Source organism: Neovison vison, chromosome 12, assembly GCF_020171115.1.
Source record: "Neovison vison isolate M4711 chromosome 12, ASM_NN_V1, whole genome shotgun sequence".
Lineage (NCBI taxonomy): Eukaryota > Metazoa > Chordata > Mammalia > Carnivora > Mustelidae > Neogale > Neogale vison.
The window spans coordinates 24,182,018-24,205,716 of record NC_058102.1 but is presented as its reverse complement, the minus strand read 5'-3'; the positions used below and the strand labels follow the sequence as shown (position 1 = coordinate 24,205,716).

The window sequence follows — 23,699 nt, the reverse complement described above, 5'->3', positions numbered from 1 at the left end:
GCAATCTGGTCGCTGGAGAGCTATTTTTGTGCATTTCTAGTCCACGATTTGTTATATTATCAGTATATTCAATTCGCCACAAGAGCTTAAAATACAGATTGTGTTAAATTGTACAGATTGTGTTAAATCAAATGTATTCTCTGCTTTCATGACTCCCTAATCTTGAAGAAGTGTCACCACTCAGTGACAATAGTGCCACCGTTTTTTAGATTCACTTGAGGCAGAACAGCTTGCTTTCTGTTATATTATATTAAATACAGACTTAAAAAACAAAACCAAAAGCAGATTTTCTGTCAAAACAACATCAGTTTCACAACTTCTTTTTCACAGAGTTGATGTTTATTGGAAACAGGAGCACTTCAATATTATGAAGCATAAAATCATCTGATTTGATGCTTTCTCGACAGTTTTCCTTTATAGTGAGGCTATACATTGCATCACAGGAATATAGCCACGTAAATAATTGTTTTTTTCTTTATGAAAGCCTCTGACAGAAAAAGTCATTTTGAAATTGTTTTTATAAAACCCCAAATAAACATTTTCCCCCTTAATGACAAAACCTTGAGCTTTCCCATAATGAAAACATGGATTACTGATTGTATAGTAGGTGTGAGAAAAGCTGCAAGAATGATGCTTGGGAGTGGGGATATAAGAGGGAGCCATCTCTGCCCTCAGAGAGCCTGTTATCAAGCTAAGGAAACAGAGAAAGAAAACTGTTGGTAATTTCTGTAACAGGTCTCTTCCTAATTTTCACAAAAAATCTAGAAGACAAATCTAGAAGTATTTTTAGTGTTTATTAATACTTTATTTTATATATATATATATAGTATATTTTTCCATATATCATACCTATAAATATATACCTGCTTAAATTACATGAAGATACTTGATATTATTGTCTTATATTAATAAAAAGCTGTAGTATAATTTGAACCAAGAAGTGAGTCAGATAAAAATGGGAGCTGTGTTGAAATATGAAGTTGTATTGGACGGATGATGTTAGCATATCCTTGCCTGGGATCTACTCACAATTGGTCACTGTTGGGATGAAGAACATGGACTCTGGAGAAAGATTTCTGGTCCATTTTCCTTGAGCAGGTCACTTTAACTCCTCTGGGCTTCAGTTTCCTCTCTCATAAAATGTGGTTCAGAAAAGTACCAATCTCACTGGCTTATTGTGGGATGAATGAGTGTGTACCTTGTTTGAAGGGCACCTAGTTCGTGTTAACAGCATTGTAGGTACTAGCGATTCTCACTGCTCCAGGGCTGACCTCCTTGCTCTCCTGGGAGCACCCTGGAAGCAAGGCTCAGTTTCTTCATCTCCATCTTCTCCGCAGCATACCACTAATCTGCCTTGTCCAGAGTCAGGGCTCTGTAACAATCTCCCTGGATAAGAGCGAGAGAAAGAGGGAGAGGTACACTTTTCACACCATCTTTCCTTTCATTCCTCAACTAAAAATTTATTAAAAGTTCTTGGTTTCTTGAAAATCTTTGCAGGGCATAGCATTTTGGAATTGAAACATTTCAGAACCCAAAGAGACCTTACATATTTTTTAGTTCTATTGCCTCGTTTTTCAGAGGAAGACACTCAAGACCCAGAGGAATGTTGGGATTTGTTCAAGGCCTCAAATGACATGGTAGTGCTGGTGACCAGCTCAGACCCAGCACTCCAGCTGGGACCCAGTAGCTGTATCAGTTTGCAATCCTGCCCTACCTTCCTGTTTATATTTCTCCACTGTGTTCAACTTTCCTCTCGATGAGTATTTCCCCCACTGCCTTCTACTCTTTATCCCAACATTTTCCTTTTTTAAAATTACCGAAAGACAAGGTGATCATCAGCAGCCAGCCCCAATGTCCAAATTCTCTAAGAAGCCTTCCCTGGCCTTTCTGGGGTCTGGATGAAGGCCTCCGTAACCTGCTACCACATCGTCCTGTGCTTTCCCTGCCACACAGTTGAGCACACAGTATTTTAACTGCTGCTCAGGCCATTCTCATTCTCCATTGAACACTAAGCTCCACAGTCTAACTCTTGTCATTGTTTAGAGTGTCCTGGAGCCAGGCTTGCCTCAATTCTGATCACAGCCCAGCTACTTACTAGTCATATGAATTTGGACAAATTACTTAAACCTCACTGTGCCACTGCTTTCTCCTCTGTAAAGGCAGTGTACTAATGAAATCCAGCCAGAGTTGGGAGGATTGCATGAGAAAATGCTTAAGTCCTTGGAGGGGTATCTGGGTTGTAGGAAGCACTTAAGAAACCTGAGCTCTTATTTTTCTCTTTTCTCATTTTTTCCCAATGCCTCCATATTATCCAGCACTCAGAAAATGTATGCTAAATAGCTATCTGTCTGTCTGTCTGTGAGGGTACACAGATTAAATCTAATGCCTCTTCAACAATACAACAGTCCTTCCTTATGTTAAGTGATGATGGGACCACACAAGAAGCCCTTATCCACAAGCCTTCTGCCATCTAGTTGCAGTGACAAAATATGCATAGCGAGCAACCACTAATAGAGCTGAAAAGAAACAAAATTACTGCCTATTAATATATGCAAATTTTTATTGGGAACAATATAAAACTTCATAAAACTTCCAGATGTTTCCCTGCTAACAAACTCATCTTAGGAACACAGTTGTTTTGTAGAGCATAATGAAATTTTAAGAACTGAAAGAGACTTGAGAAATTATCCTTCATTTTAAAAATGAGAAAACGTCAACATTTATCAAAGATAAAGTTACATAGGGCTACTGTTGTAGTGCATTGAAATATTTGGCCGCTGAATTTGAAGAAAAGATTTCTTAGATGCTAAAAAGCAAAGACTAGCAGAGTTCTTAATCGAACTGATGGTGAGAAAAGTCTGAGTAACTTGGAGGCTTATTATGAACAACCTATTCCTTATAGGACATACAGTGGCCAAACAAGTATATTATACCAGTAAAAAGAAGGATCCCTCAAAGTGGTTCCCTGCCCTTCATCTTTTTGAAATAGCCCTGAAGCTCTGTCAGGTATCAGCAACAGAAGAACATGAGGTGGAAGCTGAAATTCTTTTTCAGAAAGGTAAGATGTACTTGGGGTCAGAATTATGATAACGTTAATGGAGGGGCACCTGGGTGACTCAGTGGGTTGAAGCCGCTGCCTTTGGCTCGGGTTATGATCCCAGAGTCCTGGGATTGAGCCCCGCATTGGGCTCTCTGCTCCATGGAGAGCCTGCTTCCTCCTCTCTCTCTGCCTGCCTCTCTGCCTACTTGTGATCTCTCTCTGTCAAATAAATAAATAAAATCTTTAAAAAAAAAGTTTATGGAATTTTTTTCCTATTAGTGATAGATTTCTTGAAAACCTGGTCAGTGACTATAAAAAAATACAGGTTTTACACAGGGCTTAGTGATATAAAGACATTGATACCCCAGACTCAGTTTGGGATAAAGAGAACAATGCTTATTTTAAGTTTATATCAAGAAAGGGAAAAAAGTACTGCTTCTTAGTTTCTTTTATAATTATAATTGACCCTCAGGCAAAATTTCATGTTTGACTCAAAAATGTCCTTGTCAGCCATTTAGCTACAAATAATGTTTCTTAAATAATGCGGGAAGACATCTTTTATGCATAATTTCATTCCTTAGGTAGGCATTTTAGTTAATTTCTATAAAAGATACATACCCATTTAAATTAAATAGCTATATTTATAAGTTACGTACAATACATGTTTGTATAATATGGTCATATAATTTTACTGTGGCTGTTTTAGGCGTGAGAAGAGTGATGATGAGGATTGCTATCATTTGTTGATCATCAATTAGATGAAAGGCACTGTAGTTGTCAGTGTTTAACATCTCATATTGCTAATTCTTACAATAGCTCTACAAGATAGGCATGGCTAATCCTAGTTGACAACTGAGGAAAATGAAGTACAGTCTGGCTGAGTAACTTTCTCTAGGTCAGCAGCTTCTAAGTGATGGTAGCCAGATGTGAACTTAACAGCGGGAGGCTCTGTGCCCTATGTGCAGCCCTTCACACGCTGCATGAAAATTGTGAATCCTTTTCATACTGATAAAAGATTTCCCTTTCTTGCCCTTCTGGCTACGGAAGTGCCATTCCAGTGAAGGCTGTGGCTCACCATTAGGTCTGAGAGCTGTGTGAGCCCTAAAGCATTTGCATCATTTGCGATTGTTTTCAAGTGTTTGTTGACTTTTTTGGGCTTTATTTTAACACAGTTGTTTTCTGTGATATCTGCAATACTAGACAGAGGAAAGAGGACATGGATGTAGACAAATGGAATGAGCCCTATAGAGGAAAGGAAAGTACAAAGGAAGGAAGTAGAAAAATAAGATGGTAAGAACATTTGTGTCTGGAAAGCCAAAGGAGGCTTTGACTCAGTGTTTCTCACTAAAGGCAGAATGAGGCTGGAGGCTCCTGGGGAAGGAAGCAAAGGATCTTTCACTATTAGCTGACCTTACCGCAAAAACAACAGACAGATGGGCAAAGAGGACAGCACATCCAATTTTCTGAAGTTCCAGCATGAAATATTTATTCTGAAGTTCTAAATGATAGAAAAAGGAAAAACCATATATATATATATATATATATATATATATATATATTTTTTTTTTATTCTTTCAGGCAAAATAGAACGTCAAATATTGATGGAAGAGAAATCTCCAAGCTCACAACTTGGGAGTTTATTTGAAGCTATACAGCTAAGCTTGAGAAATGATCAAAACTCAGGGTAAAAAGAAAATCTTTCCATTATTATAACTATATGTGTTTTGATTTAAGCCCTATGTTTTCATAGTACATTGAACATTCAAGGCTGGCATGACTGGGAGACCCCCTTCCCACCACAGGGCTCATTCACTGGGGTTCATTGTCCAGCAGGTTTACTGACTTCCTTTTCAAGATCGTTGACCTTGGCTCTGATAAGGCTTGTTTTTACAGTGATGGTTGATAATGGCAGTTATCAGGGTGGCATACTAGACTGTGAATTTACTTCCAGTCTTTACTCACACTGATCTCCTGTCTATCCCAGGATTCTAGCAGCCTCCCATGGATGTGAAATTGTATGTAGAAAGGATTTGTGTGGATGTTGACTGTCCGCAGGACCAGGGCTGGCCAACTTAATTCTATATAAAAATCATCTTAAGAATGGATATATGGGTGCCTGGGTGGCTCAGTGGGATAAAGCCTCTGCCTTCAGCCCAAGTCATGATCTCAGGGTCCTGGGATCGAGCCCCTCATCGGGTTCTCTGCTCAGCAGGGAGCCTGCTTCCCTTCCTCTCTATCTACCTGCCTCTCTGCCTACTTGTGATCTCTGTCAAATAAATAAAAAAGAAAGAAAGAAAGTTAGACTATGAGATTGTTGCATGATACTTTAAAAAAAAAAAAAAGAATGGGTATATGCCAGTATTATTACAACTACACTGATTTAAATGGCCCCAACTGACAGGTTGGATAGTGAATACACAGACCTCATCCATACCAAATCACTGCTTTCTGCATGACTCTGTGTGTCTCTTTCCACTTTAGTGTAGGAGGATAGAAAGAGAGGTCTGGTTTGCAACGCAGGTTCCTTAAGACCTATTTTCACTTATTTAGTGCTTTGTGTGCTGGACTATTCTAGAATGGTCTTGATGCTGGGCTTCAGAGAGTGTTGCCAGCACAGGACAAGGTTGAATGTCTCTTTAATAGCTTTCAATTTCAGTAGGGAGGATGGTATTGGTGTCTACGCCAACAGTGCTATGAAAAGAAGGTATGAGTCTGGGGGACAGGTACGAGTTTTGTCCATTTTTACCTTTCATTAGCTCAGAAATTGTAGAAAATGATGCAAAATGATTATGAATGGTGAAGCTATTTAATAAGTACAATGTTATATCATTTTAGGTTGATAAGAGACTCCTACTTAGAAATGGCCCTATTATTTTTACATATGAGGAAGCCAAAAGCCAAACTTTCAACATCACCATTAACACTTACGGTAATAAACTAAAAAACTATTGTATTGTAAATCTTAAGTTAATTGCCTTTGAACCTGCTATTTTGGTAACTCTGTGCTAGAACTAATGAGACTGATTTTCCTGTATGACTTGGAGAAATTAATTCACTGCTTTATAGTCACACTCATGTTTAAATACTTCTTTGGATACTTTATATAAGGCTCTGGAAATAGAGTCCATGTGGACATTTTTACCTGTTAAACATGAAATATAGGTATGTGTAAATAGGAAAATTATAATTATAATTTCCTATAAATTAGGAAATTATAAGAAATTATAAGAAATGATATATTGGTTAAGCAGATGGACAAAGAAGATTTTCATCAAGGATATGATGTACAAACAGATAACGTTTTGAAAGACTCATTTATTCATCACATACCTACTGAATATCTACTGTGACCCAGACAACATTCTGGAAGGTTATAAAGCAGTGACTAAGACAAACTTAGCCCTTGTTCTCATGGGGCTTACCTTTTAGTAGAGGGAAACAGACAATAAACCAGTAAAGGAAGAAGCAAGAGGAAGAAAGGTGGGAAGGAGGGAGGAAGGGAGGGGAGAGAAGGAAGGGGGGATGATTTAGGTGGTGAAATTGGGGATTAGGAAAGAACATGGGTCGGTGGGACTGTGAATGATTCTGTTGGGAAACATAAGGTTCAAGGTGGGATTTGTTGGATGAGGAGAGTTGCAGAAGCATGTCATTGTCATCATTCATCTATTTAGAGCAGTCCTTCCAAACTGAGGGGCAGAAGCACCTCTGGGGATCCTGTGAAAATACAGAACCCAATTTGGTATGCTGAGGTTGAGGTCTTGAGTTTGATATTTCTAGGGAACTCCAGGTTAATACTGCTACTGCTGGTCTGGGAGCCACACTTGAATTCTAGGGATCTAGACTGAGGGAGATCCTGTGGGCAGGATGTGGGTGCATTGGAGATAGATGAGCCCAGTAAATCGTAGTTTTTACTTTTTAAATTTCAGTAGGCTTTTTATATTTCATCGCAATTAAGTAATCCTTTGACCCAGCAAGAGATTTTTTTCAGAAAGTTTTGGTGTCAAATCTCTAATTTTTGAGACAGCATAGATGTCATTTAGACCTTTAGGCCAACAGGCTTTTAGTTAGTTGAATTATTCACATGGTAGCCACTTAGGTAGATATAGCAGCTATTATTTTATTTTATTTTTTTATCAAAATGATTACACAGAAAAGTTACTTTTTATGGTGTGATAAACATGTTTATTTCTAGTAAGAGAAAATGAAAACCTTTGTTTCTATGGCAAGTAGCAATGCAAATTGATAGGACACTAGGATAATAATGTATCAACTTTTTGGCCTTTACTAGAGAAGTATTCATACTTAAGAACTTGAATAAGGTAGAATTTGAATGAAAAAATAATTCCATATAATATCACATTATTTTTGTATGATGTAATATAAATATTTTAGCAAGTCATACAATTAATAGAAACACAGAAAACAGCCAAAGACAAATAAGAATTATGCAGACACATTCAACCATTGAAATTATCACATTAGAAGTTTGTCCTAATAAAGGCATGCTTTCTAAATCCTTTAAAAAAAACAATATTGCTTCACTTTTAAGGAGAGTTCACAGAGCAAAGTGACCAGAGCTCTGGTTTGGGTTTGAATCCTAGCTTCATGACATACCAGCAGGGTAATTGGGGCCTTTCTAAGCCTAGTTTCCTCATCTGTGAGGTGGAGATGAGGATATTGACCTCTTCGAGTAGGAGAATTAAACAAGATAATGGGCATGGCACATAATAAGTACTCAAAAAAGAAGTGTACTGTTTTCTATTAATGTGTGACTTTAGCTAAACATTCACATTTTATCTTTCTAGAGTCTTTTGTACATAGTAGGTGTTCAATAATTATTTTTTTTAGTTAAATGGAATTGACTATTTCATGAACATGTATTCATTCATTAACCAAATACTTACTGAGTGCCTAATGTATGCCAGACATGTTACTCTCTTTCCCTAAGAAGCACAGACAAGCAAGGGAGAGAAATAATTATATCAAAATCCAATGAGGACTATAATCAAGTTATGTCAAAGTAGAGAAGTGGAACAAAGTGGGAACTAATTCTGCTTCGGGGGAATACTGGAGAAAGCTTCACAGATGAGATAAATTCTGAGGAATGACTAGATGTTTTCCAAGTAGTTAAGCAGGGGGAAAATAGTCCAAAGAAAGAGATTAGTGAGCACACATATTAAAAATAGATTTATTGAGGTACAATTTGCATGCATGAAATTAAACTATTTTAAGAGCACAGTTCACAGATGTTTGGTAACTTACAGAGATGTGGAGCTAGCATCACCATCCAGTTTTAGAACACTCCCGTATTCCAAGAAGATCCCTAGTGCCCATTCGCAATCATTTCCATTTCTACCCCTAGCCCCAAGCAATCACTAATTTGTTTTTTTACCTCCATAGATTGGCCTTTTCTGGGATTTCCTATAATTGAATTTCATATAAATGGAATCCTATGTAGTCTTCTGTGCTTGCCTCTTTCACTTAGTGTTGTTCTTGAGGTTCACTTATGTTGTAACATGTAACAGAAGTTTGTTCCTTTTTATTGCTGAATAAAAACGTAGTCCTTTATGGGGAGATGGAGAGGAGAAGGGAGTTGAGGGAAATTGGAAGGGGAGAGGAACCATGAGAGACTATGGACTTGAAAAAACAATCTGAGGGTTTTGAAGGGGCAGGGGGTGGGAGGTTGGGGGAGCCAGGTGGTGGGTATTACGGAGGGCACGTATTGTATGGGAGCACTGGGTGTAGTGCATAAACAGTGAATTCTGTTACACTGAAAAGAAATTAAAAAAAAAAAAAAAAGACAGGGGCGCCTGGGTGGCTCAGTGGGTTGAGCCACTGCCTTCGGCTCAGGTCATGATCTCAGGGTCCTGGGATCGAGTCCCACATCGGGCTCTCTGCTCAGCGAGGAGCCTGCTTCCCTCTCTCTCTGCCTGCCTCTCCGTCTACTTGTGATTTCTCTCTGTCAAATAAATAAATAAAATCTTTAAAAAAAAAAAAAAAAAGAAGTGAATAAGAGTTCCAGTTTCTCCACAGCCTGGCCATCACTTGTTGTTATCTCTATCATTGACTGTAGCAATCCTAGTTGTTACAAAGTGTATCTCATTGTAGCTATGGTGTGCACTTCCCAGCTGTCCAGTGATACTGAGATTTTTTTCATGTGCTCACTGATCATTTCTGTATCATCTTTGGGGAAAAGTTTATTCAGATCTTTTGCCCATAACCTAAACTAAAATGGTTTTTTTTTATCACAAGATTTTTAAAATGTATATTCAAGATTCAAGTCCTTTATCAGATATTTGATTTGCAAATATATCCTCCAGTTGATGGCTTGTCCTTTCATGTTGTTAATAGTGTCTTTGGAGACAAAGTTTTAAATTTTAATGAATTCCAGTTTATCATTTTTCTTCTTTTATATATTGTGCTTTTGTTGAATGTCTAAGAATTCTTTGCCTAACCCCAGGTGTTGAAGCTTTTCTTCTGTTTTCCTTTAAAAGTTTTATAGTTGTAGCTTTTATGTTTATGTATGATCCATTTTGAATTAACATTTGTGTAAAGTGTGCGAAGATCTAAATTCTTTTTTTTGCATGTAGCATCCAGTTTTCCCAATACCATTTGTTCAATAGACCGTTTTTTCTTCATTGAATTGCCTTGGTACACCATTGTCAAAAATTAATTGATCATAAATGTAAATGTTTATTTCTATACTCCCACTCCTTTTCCATTGATCTACAAGTCTACCTTAATAGGACTTTCCACCCTCTTGGTTATTGTAGCTTTCAGTTAGCTTTGAAATTGGAAAGTACATGTTTTCCAACTATGTTCTTTCTTTCCAAAATCATTTTAGCTACTTTGAGTCCTTTGCATTTTCATATACATTTTAGTAGCTGCTTGTCAATTTCTGCAAAAAAAAGAACAGAATTTTGATAGGGATTGTGTTAAATCTGTAAATCAATCTGGGGACAATAGCCATCTTAACAATATTGAATCTTCCAAATATGAGCTGTCCCTTCATTTATTTAGATATGAATGTCTCTCATTAATGCTCTTTACTTTTCAGTGTACAAATTTTGTACATTTTTGTTAAGCCTATTTCTATTGTGAGTGGAATATTTTCTTCATTTTCAGATCACTTATTGATGATATGTAGAAATACAAATTTATGAATATTGAGTTTTGTGTCCTACAGTCTTGTTATGTACATTTATTAATTCTAGAGTTGTGTGTGTGTGTGTCTTGGGATTTCCTAAATATAGGATCATGTCTTCTGCAAACAAATACAATTTTACCTCCTTATTTAGGATCTAGATTCATTTTCCTCTTTTTCTTGTTTGTTTGCATAAGCTAGAATCTCATATGCAGTGTTAAACACCTTCTCCATCTTAAAAAAAAAAAAACCCTTTATGTTCTTCTGTCTACATTTTTCCATTCTGAACTCAAGCCCAACCTTCTTAATAAGGCCCCCCTCTCAATTCAAAGTGAGCTTTCTTTTTTAAATGTCTGTGTCACTAATTGTTCTTACATTATAATTATTTAATATTATTATGTATCCTTCATTTAATGTCTGTTAGTCTTGTTTCCAGAATTTAAGTAAATTTCCCAAACTTACATAGCCAGTGAGCTGGCAAGGGTTACCCAAGAACCTAAGTGGTTTCATTCTGGCTAATGACTAGGGTCTTCCTATCTTGGGACAGGGCTGTGTTGTGTAAGTTCTCCAGACTTCTCTGGGTTTCATCTACCTCCAACCAATCTTAGCACTTGATCTAGGCCAGGCCACATTTGCACATTGTGTTCCCTGCTCTGGCATCAGCATTATTTATTGACTTCCTTTTTCCTGGGGAGTCTTGTAGCTAGAAGTAAAAGAATGATATCTTTTGTTATTGTTAGTGTTATTCTGCAGTCTTGTTGAAGATCAAAGAATTGGCCAAAATATGAACATCAAAAAATTAGAACCAAGCCAGTCTAATTGAGTAGTTTTATCCAGATTAGTTAAATCTTAAGAACTGACTGTTAATTCTTATTTTAGTTATCTTTAAAAATGTAAAATAAGCAAGTACTATGTTACTAGTGGAGTTTCTTTCTGTTATCTTTTGTAGCATTGATTTTTTTTAATGTTTCCTGGTGGTGGATATTGCATGGAGCACTGGGTGTGGTGAACAAACAATGAATCTTGGAACACTGAAAAAAAAAATCCATGTAAAATGCTCAGTGAAGTGCATGATACAAAGTGCTAATTCAGTGACACTGATTAGTCACTCATATTATCATTATTGATTTGTATTGATAATCAATAAATATATCTTAACTGAAAAAAAAAACTGAACACACACACACAAAACTGAACACACACACAGTAAAAATTATCTCCATTCATTGTTGCTCTTGCTATTCTGTGGAACTTTAAAATTACATTGTCCCTTTAACACTTCCCCAGTTAAAAGGATGACAGCAAATACCTATCAAAAATCTTTACATAATGTTCTTATTTCTGACATCTTTACATATGATATATTCAACTTATAAATCCTCTGTTGAAATGGCAAATATCATTTTAAGTAAGTACTTTCCTTAAAATGCCATTTGTGTTTATTTTATTGTTACTCAAATAATGCAAGCTCATCATAAAAAATTATAAAAGATCATAAAGATAATCACCTTTAAAACCCAGGGTAACCACTGTTAATATTTTTCTCTGCTTCTATGTACAGGGAGTATATGCATATACTTGTCTTTTTAAAAATGGGATCATACTTTGCATACTATTTTATAACCTCCACTGTATTTCTCCCATACACTTTCAACATCTTTTCATGTAGATACATATACATTATTGTTCTTAATGGCTATTAATGTATTATTCTTAATGGCTATATAGTGTTCCACTGAAGTGTCATCTTCAGAGGATGAGAAAATTTATCATGAAACTTCATGATATATTTCTCTTTATCATAGTACATGTGCTATATATTTTTAGGCTTCTACCAGAAGGCATAGTTCTATTGAGGAACCAATGGTGAATAAATTTGAAATATACAGTTCACTGGCCTGGATTGTGATAAGAGCTGCTGCCCAGGTTGGTGTGATTTTTATTTGATCTTTCTCTTTACTGTTCAGACTGTATCCTCTACCTGCCAGCTGTTAGGGCAGCACAATGTATCTCTATGAGAGAAAGGAAAATTCACATTCTTTTGGATTTATGCTGATGATATTTCTTAGGAAGATTAGAAATGCTCCTTATATACATAATGTTTTTAATCTTTATTAGCCAGGCCTGGCTTTGTTTCAGCTTTCCTTTAATGGACGTATTGGCAAATACATATGTGCACATTTTGACGTTTTGGCAAATATCTGTCATAGCTACGGGACAGAGCCTATTTAAAGTGGCTCATACATTAATTAAATTGTCAACAGTAATGATATTTTTGACCATGATGTATACTACGTGTTGGGGATCATGTGTTGTTTTCCAGATTATTTTTTCTTCCAATGTATATTGAATATTGTTTTATGAATTTACTTTTTCAGATTATTTACCTAATGGATAATCTGTGAATCATAAAGCTTCATTTATGGATTCTAATTATGCATTAATTTTAGGTCAGTGAAGCTGTGTTGGAAATGAATCAGCTTATTGGAAAGAAGAATGCTAGAACTGATGAAGTTAGCCAAGGGGCATTACCAAACATCCCAGAATTTGCCACCGTGGATCTTCTGTCTTCATACACAGATTATTTGCTTGGTATGTTTGAAATGTCTAGGCATTTTATAAAAACCTGATATATTTTATGTTTAATCAAGTTGCAAAGTTTTAATTGGGGTGATTTGTTGGATTTTAGCCTAGAGAGGATAATGGTGTGAAGAACCTGAGGGAGAGGTTAAGGTTCTTAGGGTCTAGCTTCCAAAACAAAGGGGTGTCATTTCATTGTATGTATGTACATGTTATTCTGTCAGCTTCTGCGTTTCAGATGCAGGGCTTGGTGAAAAATGGTGTTCCCTTCTGTCTGCTTCTTTTTCAGTGCACATGTCAAATGAGGCCTTTGGAAAATATTTACTTGTGGGTCCTTTCCTGATCCTTTAAACTGTGTCCTTGCTCTTGTACTCTCATGTAGTTCTCTGTGCTTTTTCTTATATTTTAAATGTGTGCACGTGTGTGTATGGCTATGTACACAGGTGTACATATTTGAGCTCCTTTTCTCATTAAACTATCGTCAGCTTCATGAGGGAAGGGATTTTATTTTGTTTGCTGCCCTAACCACAGAAAATCATACATTACTTGCACATTACAAACATTCTTATTTGTTAAATGAATTAATGAATGAGAAGTTAGAATTTAAACTCGACCTCTTTTGGTATCGGCTGAGTCCTGATTTGTGACCCAGTATGTGGTCTATTCTGGAGAAGGTTCCGTGTGCACTTGAGAAGAATGAGTATTCTGCTGTTTTAGGGTGGAATGTTCTGTATATATCTATGAGGTCCATCTGGTCCAATGTGTCATTCAATGCTCTTGTTTCTTTATTGATTTTCTGCTTCGATGATCTGTCTAATTCTGAAAGAGGCGTGTTAAGATCTCCTACGATTAGTGTATTCATATCAATATGACTCTTTATCTTGATTAACAGTTTTCTTAAGTAATTGGCTGCTCCCATATTGGGAGCATAGATATTTACAATTGTTAGATCATCTTGGTTGATAGTCCCTTTAAGGATTATGTAGTGTCCTTCTGTATCTCTGACTACAGTCTTTAGTTTGAAGTCTAATTTATCTGATATGAGAATCGCTACCCCAGCCTTCTTTTGAGTCCCATTGGCATGAAAGATGCTTCTCCACCCCTTCACTTTCAGTCTGCGTGTATCTTTAGGTTCAAAATGGGTCTCTTGTAGACAGCATATGGATGGGTCCTGTCGTTTTATTATGGATGCTAAGATTCTCAACAAGATCCTAGCCAACAGGATCCAACAACACATTAAAAAGATTATCCACCATGATCAGGTGGGATTCATCCCTGGGCTACAAGGATGGTTCAACATTCGTAAATCAATCAATGTGATACAAATTAATATGAGAAGAGAGAAGAACCACATGGTCCTCTCAATTGATGCAGAAAAAGCATTTGACAAAATCCAACATCCGTTCCTGATTAAAACGCTTCAAAGTATAGGGATAGAGGGAACATTCCTGAACCTCATCAAATCTATCTATGAAAGACCCACAGCAAATATCATCCTCAATGGGAAAAAGCTTGCAGCCTTCCCATTGAGATCAGGAACAAGACAAGGATGCCCACTTTCACCACTCTTGTTCAACATAGTATTAGAAGTCCTAGCAACAGCAATCAGACAACAGAGAGAAATAAAAGGTATCCAAATTGGTAATGAAGAAGTCAAACTCTCTCTCTTCGCAGATGACATGATTCTTTATATGGAAAACCCAAAAGACTCCACCCCCAAACTACTAGAACTCATACAGCAATTCAGCAGCGTGGCAGGATAAACTCGACCTCACTGCTGCTTACTTCTTCTCATTTAGAACTCCTTTATTAGTAAAATATAATCTAAACTTCTAAGCATAACATATTTAACATTCATTTATGTGTTTGTCCATTCATTCATTTGAAAAATGTTTATTGAGTACTCTTATGTACTGAACACTTGGATGGATTCTAAGAAGTAAGGTGCTAGAGTCTTGCTTCCAGACTGACATTTCAGTAACAAGCATAATTAATTTTCCTTGGCACTAGGTGAAGCATTGAGCCAAAGGGAATGAAGAGTGGTCCTTGAACCTGGTGGGAGTGAGGGTTGTCTTTCTGAAGCCTCTGAGAACATATCTATAGGCATCAGTTTGACTCTGCTGAAGTGTTAAGTCAACTTTAGCCAAAGCGTTAGTGTCTGAAACCATCCCCTTCTTTGGCTTCCTTCCTTTCCAGCCTAAAAAAGGAGCCAGAGATTAAACCATTAGATGGACTTTTTATGCCAAGTTGTCATTTTCTTATTTTATTGCTTTGATGCCCGGTGGGACTTTGCTTCATCAATTACATCTAAAATTCTGTATTAATCAGTTTTTACCAAAATTATGCCATATATCAAACAGCCCTAAAACTTAGTAGCTTACAACAAGAATTCGTTCTTTGGCTTGTCTCATGTATTCGGCTTTAGTCTGTCAGTTGAGCTTGGGTGTAGTCCATGTGCATTTATTATGAAGCCCCAGCTGAAGAGGCAGTGGCTGTTTGGGACATGCTCTTCTCATGCTGTACACCAGAGCAAAAGACCTAGCTAGATCATGGAAGCTCACTCAAGGGCTCTCTCCACACCACATCCCATTGATCGTAACAAAACAGATGGCCAAGTCCAGCATCAGTGAGGAACAGAAATCTACTCTATCCATAGAGGAGGAGAGGGGCAAGAATGTTTGCTGAACGATAATCCAGACTACCATACATGACAAATTCAATCTGTGGCTGGTAGCAACCTAAGACGAATTCTGAGTCACTGCGTGGAAAGACAGGAAAAGGTGTTCCAGTGATCTGCTAATGTTGTCACCCAGGGGCACATGCCCTGTGAGGAACAGCATCCCCTCTCCAAATGATCTGAGTTGATCCAGGTGAGCAAGTAGTCTTCATCTTAGCTATGCTTAATGCTACAGTGTCTGCTTTCTTTGCCTGCTTCGGTGGTTTTCATAGCATATTCTGATTTTCAGTTTCTATTTTATACTATAAGCACTCCTTTACTGTTTTACCAAAATACTAAATTGAAATGACCAAATTTTGAAGTCCAATCTATTTTGCATTTTGCTTTGCCTTAAGGATAATAGTTTTGCACTACAGTATTTTCCTAGCAGACTGATAATTCATGTTGATGGTTTCCCTTATTTCGGTATTTGGGTTGGAAGGAGGTACTGAATTCCCTCCTGACTGCTACAGATACCCAGAGGGCAAGGAGGTTCATATTATAAGGAATTGCTAAAGGGCAACAGCAGCAAATAAAACTCGTTTGATTTTCCTTACATTAGCATAAATTAGCATGCAGGAGAAAACCTCCTCAGTAATCTCACCCGTACTAACATTGATCTGTACATGAGGTGGTGATCGATAGTCATTGTTACTGGATGCAGAGCACTGTACCAGATATTTATGTCCCGAGGGAAGGAGTAGTCATGGAACACATCAACAAAGTGAGTCCTACCTTCCATGAGCTTCTAGTCATTGACAATCAGAACAGACATACACCTTGAAATTATATAAATGCGTCTTTTAAGAGGACCATATTCATGGAGGCAGATTAAAGTGAAGCTAGACACAGGCAGGATGAGCATGTGAGTTAATTAGGAAGATTTTCTTCTGGAAGAAGTATACTGTAGTGCAGGTGTAAATAGATCAGAGACATGGGTTGCAGAGTGGAAAGAAAGCACATTTTCCCAACAGAGTATTGATAATCAGAGAAGCATGATGACAGAATAGACTAGTCATGTCTGTGTGCCAGAGAGCTACTCTATGATATCTGTAGGACAATAAGGGAATTGAGTTATTCAGCTGGTCAGATTTATTGAGGTTTCCTCTCCATTGTCGTGTGGAAATAGAGACCCTGAAATGATGGTACTGTCAATATAGGAACATATTTAGGTTCAGTGCCAAAAACATTTATTCACTGCCTACTTTGGCCATACTTATATTAAAATATACTTATCTTTTTGTCTTGATTTTCTTGGGGCTTTGGTAAAAAATTCAGCTAGGATAAAAATTGTTAAATTCTACAAGACACTTTGAATTAAAAGTAACATTTAAGATTAATGGTCCTGGATGCAGCCTCTCAATACTGCATACACTTGGTATATAGAAAAACATAAATATGTCATGCTAAAAGCTAATGTTGGTGAACCTATTGTCAGAATATAAAAAGAGATCTGTAGAGCAGAACTAAGGATCACAACTGACCTTTAATATATGCTCTGCCACTTGAAAGAGAAAAACTTCCAGCCTAAAAAAAATCTGATTTATTCTTTCCTTACTGCCTTGCCCCTGGTTCAGGAACATGGGGTTAATACCAACTAAAAACTGGGATGCTATTCCTCTACTACTATGTAGATTTCTTCTATTCCTCTAAGACACAACTGTCCATAGGGGGAGAACTAGGGGAACACATCCTCAACTCCCAAATTATTACACAACTTACAGAAGGTAATGGAGATAAATCATTTATGCTAATAGCAGTGATGTGTGTGTGTGTGTGTGTGTGTGTGTGCACATGCTCTCTATAAGTTTAGAGAATAAGCAGTTGAGACAATTGGGGTATGATGACAACCATCCTCAGTGAAGCAGAGCTGTTCTGGTCCAACACCTGCAAGATTCTAGAAATTTCACTGAGAGTTCTGCACTTTGATCACTTAAATCTGAGAAGGAACAGTCTCATAACCAAGTGGAGCATACATTCTCCACCCTCTATTATCAGACACTAGGTGTGGAAGTGTTCTTTATTCTAGACAGAGTCAACAATGAAAAATAAGAAGCAACAGATGCAATGGAATGCAGTCTTGCAGAGGAAGATTGACGCTGCAGGGAAACAAAGAAAGTGTAACAAAATTGTTTGGAACTCTCCGCAGGGCCCAAACAATCAAAGACTGACATAACCATAGAAAGCCATAATGCAGCAAGTGCTAGATAATAGCGGGACCAGTGGCCTGGTGCTATGTGTTAGTGCTTTCTTATGTGATTTCATTTATTCTTTAGGAAAATTCCATGAGAGTATCATTATGCACATATAGTAAATGAAGAAAGGGCCTCAGAGAGGTTATGTAACTAGGATGATTTTCTACTGCTGATACAAACCCTGATCTATCCCATTCTAAAAGCTGTGCCCTTGATCACTGTGTTGGGTGTCATAGGAAAGTATTGTCAGGAAATCAAAGTACACAATTAATGCATCACCCTTTTGGATTGAGCTGACATGAAAGATGCTTTTGCCCTCCCAAATCCAAACAAGATTGGGTAAAACAGAACCAAAATTGTTTTAACTTACAGCTGAGCATGAAATCAGGAAAAGAAAATCTTAAGTTACCAAAATAAAATGAGGGATAATAAGCAAGGGCTGAAGATGACAGTCATTGAAGAGGGAACAGCTGAGGCAGGGACTTTGAATGCCTGGTCAAAGAGGGCACCTGGAAGGAGGCCATTAGGTAGGGAAGTTCAGAACCCAGCTAACTACGTGGAGCTGAATTGCAGAGTGGACTTGTCTACGAACTGAGGACTGGAAACACAATGCCTACTGGCTTGAGTAGATACAGAGAAACACGTCAAGCGCACAGTCAGGGCCAAAAATGAGCCACTTGGGAGAAGTCAGAACACCACCTGAGATGCTAAGGTTGATATTCTCACCACCTGAAAAATGAAGGGAAATTTAAATACTGGCCCAGAACCATGAAACTCATGCATCTCTGGCTGTGGCTGGAGGGAAACCTTTTCAATGGGATATACCTCCCATAAAAGTTCTGAAGATAAACATATAGTGCAGATTATACCTGGACAAATTCCAGCATTCCCTTTTGGGTTGTAAAGCAAAAATAATTGTAAGCACTCAATCAGAAAAAGTAGCCTTTCTATAAACAAAGAAAATTTGAACTGATATAAATTTTCTCCAGACGTTAAAGACCAGACAACATTGATCAAATACAAAAGAGGCTCCTTGTTTTCTTTTAACTTAGTTCAATTTTTTACATAGGTAATTTATTGTCAAGAAGCAAAACTCCCAAGGGGCATCTGGGTGGCTCAGTCGATTAAATGTCCAACTCTTGTTTTCAGCTTGGGCCATGATCTCAGTCTCCTGGGATTGAACCTCATGTCAGGCTCTATGCTCAATTCAGAATCTGCTTCAGATTCTCTCTCCCTCTCCCTCCCCTGCTCTCTCTCTCCTTTCTTTTTCAAATAAATAAATAAATAAATAAATAAATAAATAAATAAAATCTTTTAGGGACGCCTGGGTGGCTCAGTTGGTTAAGCAGCTGCCTTCGGCTCAGGTCATGATCCCAGCCTGGGATGGAGTCCCACATCGGGCTCCTTGCTCAGCAGGGAGCCTGCTTCTCCCTCTGCCTCTGCCTGTCATTCTGTCTGCCTGTGCTTGCTCTCTCTCCCTCTCTCTCTCTCTGATAAATAAATAAAAATCTTTGAAAAAAAATATTCCTTAAATAAATAAAATCTTTTAAAAATAAAAATAAATAAATCATTTAAAAAATTTATTTATAATTAAAAAAATTTCTGTTATAAAAGGGCATGGAGAGAAAGTCTTCCTTCTACCTTCTCTGCAAGTAACTGAGTTCTCTGCAGAGGCGGTTGGCATCATTGCATTTGTGTCCTATTCCTGCTATAAGACAACCACAATTTAGGGACTTAAGACGACACAAGATCTATCTTCAGTTCAGGAGGTCAGAAGTCTAAAATAGGTCTCACTGGGCTAAAATAAAGGTGTGGGTGAGCTATATCCCCTGGAGGCCTTAGGGGAGAATCTGTTTTGGCCGGAATGCTTGCTTATATGATAGTAGATTCACAAATATTGCTTTTTATGTGTTTGTTTACATTGTCCTAGTACACATTTGCCCATTCTTTTGTTTTCAACCTTTCTAAATCATCTTATTTTAAATATGCCCCTTAAATAGAACACAGAGTTGGGTTTTCTTTGTTTTAGAACTTGATAGTATTTTTCTTTTGGATAGTAGGGAACTTTAGCTAATTTAAATTAATTGACATGAAAGGTATGTTTGGCATTATTTTGTATCATTTTATAATATGTATATAATAAATTAAGAGTCAAAACAATAAAATGAGATAATTTCAGGGGAAAAATAAACTATTAGCCAACTTATTTAGGAAAATTAATTACAGTAAAAAAGAATAAATGATAAGAAGAAGGAAGTCACTGATATTGAGAAATTGAGTTTTTTTCTGTTTAACTTGAAGCAAATAAATTTTTAAAACTTTGTGAAATGTATAATCTTAGAGAAAAATATAATTTACCCAAATTTACTTCAAAATACATTATATAAAAAATTAGGCAAATCTATTATTATAGAAGAAACAAAGTTACATGAGAAATTAAAATGAAAGTTTATTAACTAATTTTGAAAGAACAGTAATAAATCCATTAGAAGTTAGCATGAGTGACACTAGAAATCTCTTTAATGTCTGGCTTAATAATAGAGCTGGACGCTCACACCCACTTCTGCAGTCAGCCTGCGACAGCATAATGTTTTAGTCAAAATATGTGAAGAAAATCCAGCTTCACACAGATAGGTAGATAAAAAGTGGAGGACTGTTTAAAGAGCCTTTTCAGATAATTGTGAGTATTCTTCTTTGGTACCAAACCAACACCAGGTATATGGTAGTTCCTTAGTTCTAGTGTAGACTATGAAACAGTGTCATTGAACTTTTTGTACTGTAACATTAAAATACGTCAGCCTTTCAGTCTGAGTGGATCTTTTACTCATACATGATTTTGTAATATCATGCATCAGATATTTGGAAAATCGTGACTCTCTGGGTTTTGCAGGACTTACAGATGTTTATATAATTCACTGGACAATTTTTTTTCCAATTTATTTATTTTCAGAAAAACAGTATTCATTATTTTTTCACCACACCCAGTGCTCCATGCAAGCCGTGCCCTCTATAATACCCACCACCTGGTACCCCAACCTCCCACCCCCCCGCCATTCAAACCCCTCAGACTGTTTTTCAGAGTCCATAGTCTCTCATGGTTCACCTCCCCTTCCAATTTACCCAAATTCCCTACAATTTTTTAAAAACAAAAATTTTAAAATACCACCACCATCCTTCTTATCAGAACGTATTGAGAAGCCCATGGTGGCATGTACAAATTTTCCAAAATTCTAAATTTTTTCTTAAAAATTTGAATTTTATCATTGACAGTAAATATTGTCAGTTATTTTCCTTGAAGGTCCACTATTTTATGGAAGGTGTTTGCCACACAACTAAGTATGGACAACACTTAGTTTGTCTTCTCAGTAGTTCTTTTATGTAAATATGGTGTTCCATGGTGGGGGGAGGTGGGGATCAGTGCATTCCATTTGCAGTTTAATTACAGAAGTGCTTTTCCTTAAGACAGCCATTGTGTATTTCAGTATGCAGCAGAAATATTTTTTTAATTTAAATTCAAGTCAGTGAACCTGTAGTAGTATTTGTTTCATGAGTAGAATGTAGTGATTCATCACTTACATAAACACCCAGTGCTCATCACCACAAGTGCCCTCCTTAATGCCCATCACCCATTTAACCCATCCCTCCTCTTTCCTCTACCTCCCCTCCAGCAACCCTCAGTTTGTTCTCTATAGTTAAGAGTTTCTTTTGGTTTGCCTCCCTCTCTGTTTTTATCTTATTTTATTTTTCCTTCTTTCTTGAATTCTACATATGAATGAAATCATATGATATTTATCATATGATATGATTTACTTTTTCTGACTGACTTATTCCACTTGACATAATGTACTCTAGTTCCACCCATGTTGCTGCAAATGGCAAGATTATATTCTTTTTGATGGCTGAGTGAAAACATTTTATGTTTTCTTCCCATTTCATCACACAAATTACGAAAAAAGATGTGTACTTGAGGGTCAGTAGTTAATAACTTTAATTTTTCTGCTCTTCAGGGACATTCTTAAGTGAAACTGTCATTTTTATTTATTTATATTTATTTTTAAATTTATTCATTTTACTATGAGTGCATTGCAGTGAAGAATGCAAGAACTACTAGTACACTTTGATGTCACTGCCTTCCTAGGGGAAGGCACCACAGTTTTACTTATCATTCCCTTTGCACCATCAATGCACATGTCAACACACTAATTCCAGGATAAACCACTGAATTCAGAAAGATTATTCAACATTTTGCATATTTCACTTGTATTCTTGCTCATCATTCACAAACAAGGAGATCTTTCAGTAGTTGGTGCTGATATTATTAGACAAATCCAAGCAAAACTGCATGACCAACAATGTCCACAGATGCGAGCATTAGTAAGGCAGAAGTGCAACTCTGCGGATGTGTTACTGCGGCTTCATGTTTGCAGCTGCATCTCGAATTCAACAAGTTATTTTGTTATTGGAAAATGCTACAATTTTGTTTACTGATTTTTCAACCAGTGCAAGTTATTGCAAACAGGACAGTGAGGTCTTAGTCTTCAGGATATGTATTCAGCAATGTTAAGTTATTAGTTTCTAGGCTTTTGTGTGCATTTCTCCAGCCAACACAATATGATAACCTACTCTATATGATGCTTCACTGACTTTTTCATTTGTAGTTTGAAAAGCTGTAACAGAATTTCTTTTTCTTTAAAGAGCTCATCACATACATGTTCAAAATGTGTGTGTATTTCTTTTTTTTTAAACTCTGAGCAATAGGTGTTAAGATACCTCAACTTAACTGCCACCATAACTGTTTTAAAAATGTGCAACTCACCATTGCCCTTTCTTTTTGAGATTTACATCTGAATATTATCCTCTGCCTCCTTTTTATCCTCTACCTGGGGACAACCACTTTGGACACAATGCTGTGCACCTTGTGGTTTGGGATTTTAGCTCATTCCTGGTTTATTGAAAATAGAATTTGCATTTTGTTATTTGTTTTTTGTGTTGCTTTGGGATGATTTCCAGGAGAAGACAATATGCCAATTCTATATGGACAACTTTGCCAATTCTATATGGACAACACAATAAAATAAAAAATATTTTATCATGTTGTATAATAAATATGGAAAAATCACACAAATCGTGAAAATACAGTTTCATTCGATATCATAAAGGAAATGCCCATATAACCATCATGGGTAAAAAAAGAAAATAAATCCAGTACCCTACAAGTCTATATCATGCCCCTTCCACTGCCAACCAACACCCCTTTTTCCCCAGCCTTATTAAAATATAATTGATGTATAACATTTTGTAAGTTTAAGGTGTAAAATGTAATGATTTATACATGTATACATTGCAGAATAATTACCACAATAAAGTTAGTCAACACATCCTAACATCCCTACTTTCTGATTTCTAACACATGTATTAGTTTTGCCAGCTTTTGATTTTTGTGTAAGTGAAATTACAGTCTATATTCTTTTGTATCTGTCTTCTTTTGTTCAACACTATGTTTGTGTAGTTCATTCTTTGATGGACATAATAACAACTTATTAGCCATGCTACTGTTGATAAATATTTGGGGTTATCAGGAATGATGGTTCTATGAATATACTTGTATATTAGTTTTTGTGCACAAACATACACATTTTTTAGAAGATTTTATTTATTTATTTGACAGAGATCACAAGAAGGTAGAGGCAGGCGGGGTGGGGAGCAGGCTCCCTGCTAAGCAGAGAGCCAGGTGAGGGGCTCAATCCCAGTACCCTGGGATTATGACCTGAGCTGAAGGCAGAGGCTTTAACCCACTGAGCCACCCAGGAGCGTCTTAAACATAAACATTTTTATGTATATACCAAGGAGTAGAATTGCTGGGTCATAGGTATATATATTTTCAACTTAGTACTATCAAGAAGTTCTCCAAAGGGGTTTGAATTTAAATTTTACCTTGATGACTAAAAAAGTAGGACACTATTATATATAGTACTGGCTTTTTTTTATTTAAAGATTTTTAATTATTTATTTGACAGAGAGCTA

General features: G+C 36.8%; 1 protein-coding gene across 1 annotated transcript in view; it reads left to right on the top strand.

Moving 5' to 3' along the window:
- Positions 1-23,699, top strand: part of CFAP54 (cilia and flagella associated protein 54) — a 322,605-nt gene that overhangs the window by 239,728 nt on the left and 59,178 nt on the right. The window contains exons 57-61 of the mRNA XM_044227472.1: positions 2,903-3,058; positions 4,619-4,724; positions 5,876-5,969; positions 12,012-12,110; positions 12,635-12,776. Of these exons, the coding sequence (XP_044083407.1) occupies positions 2,903-3,058; positions 4,619-4,724; positions 5,876-5,969; positions 12,012-12,110; positions 12,635-12,776 (597 nt within the window). The remainder of the gene's footprint in view (positions 1-2,902; positions 3,059-4,618; positions 4,725-5,875; positions 5,970-12,011; positions 12,111-12,634; positions 12,777-23,699) is intronic.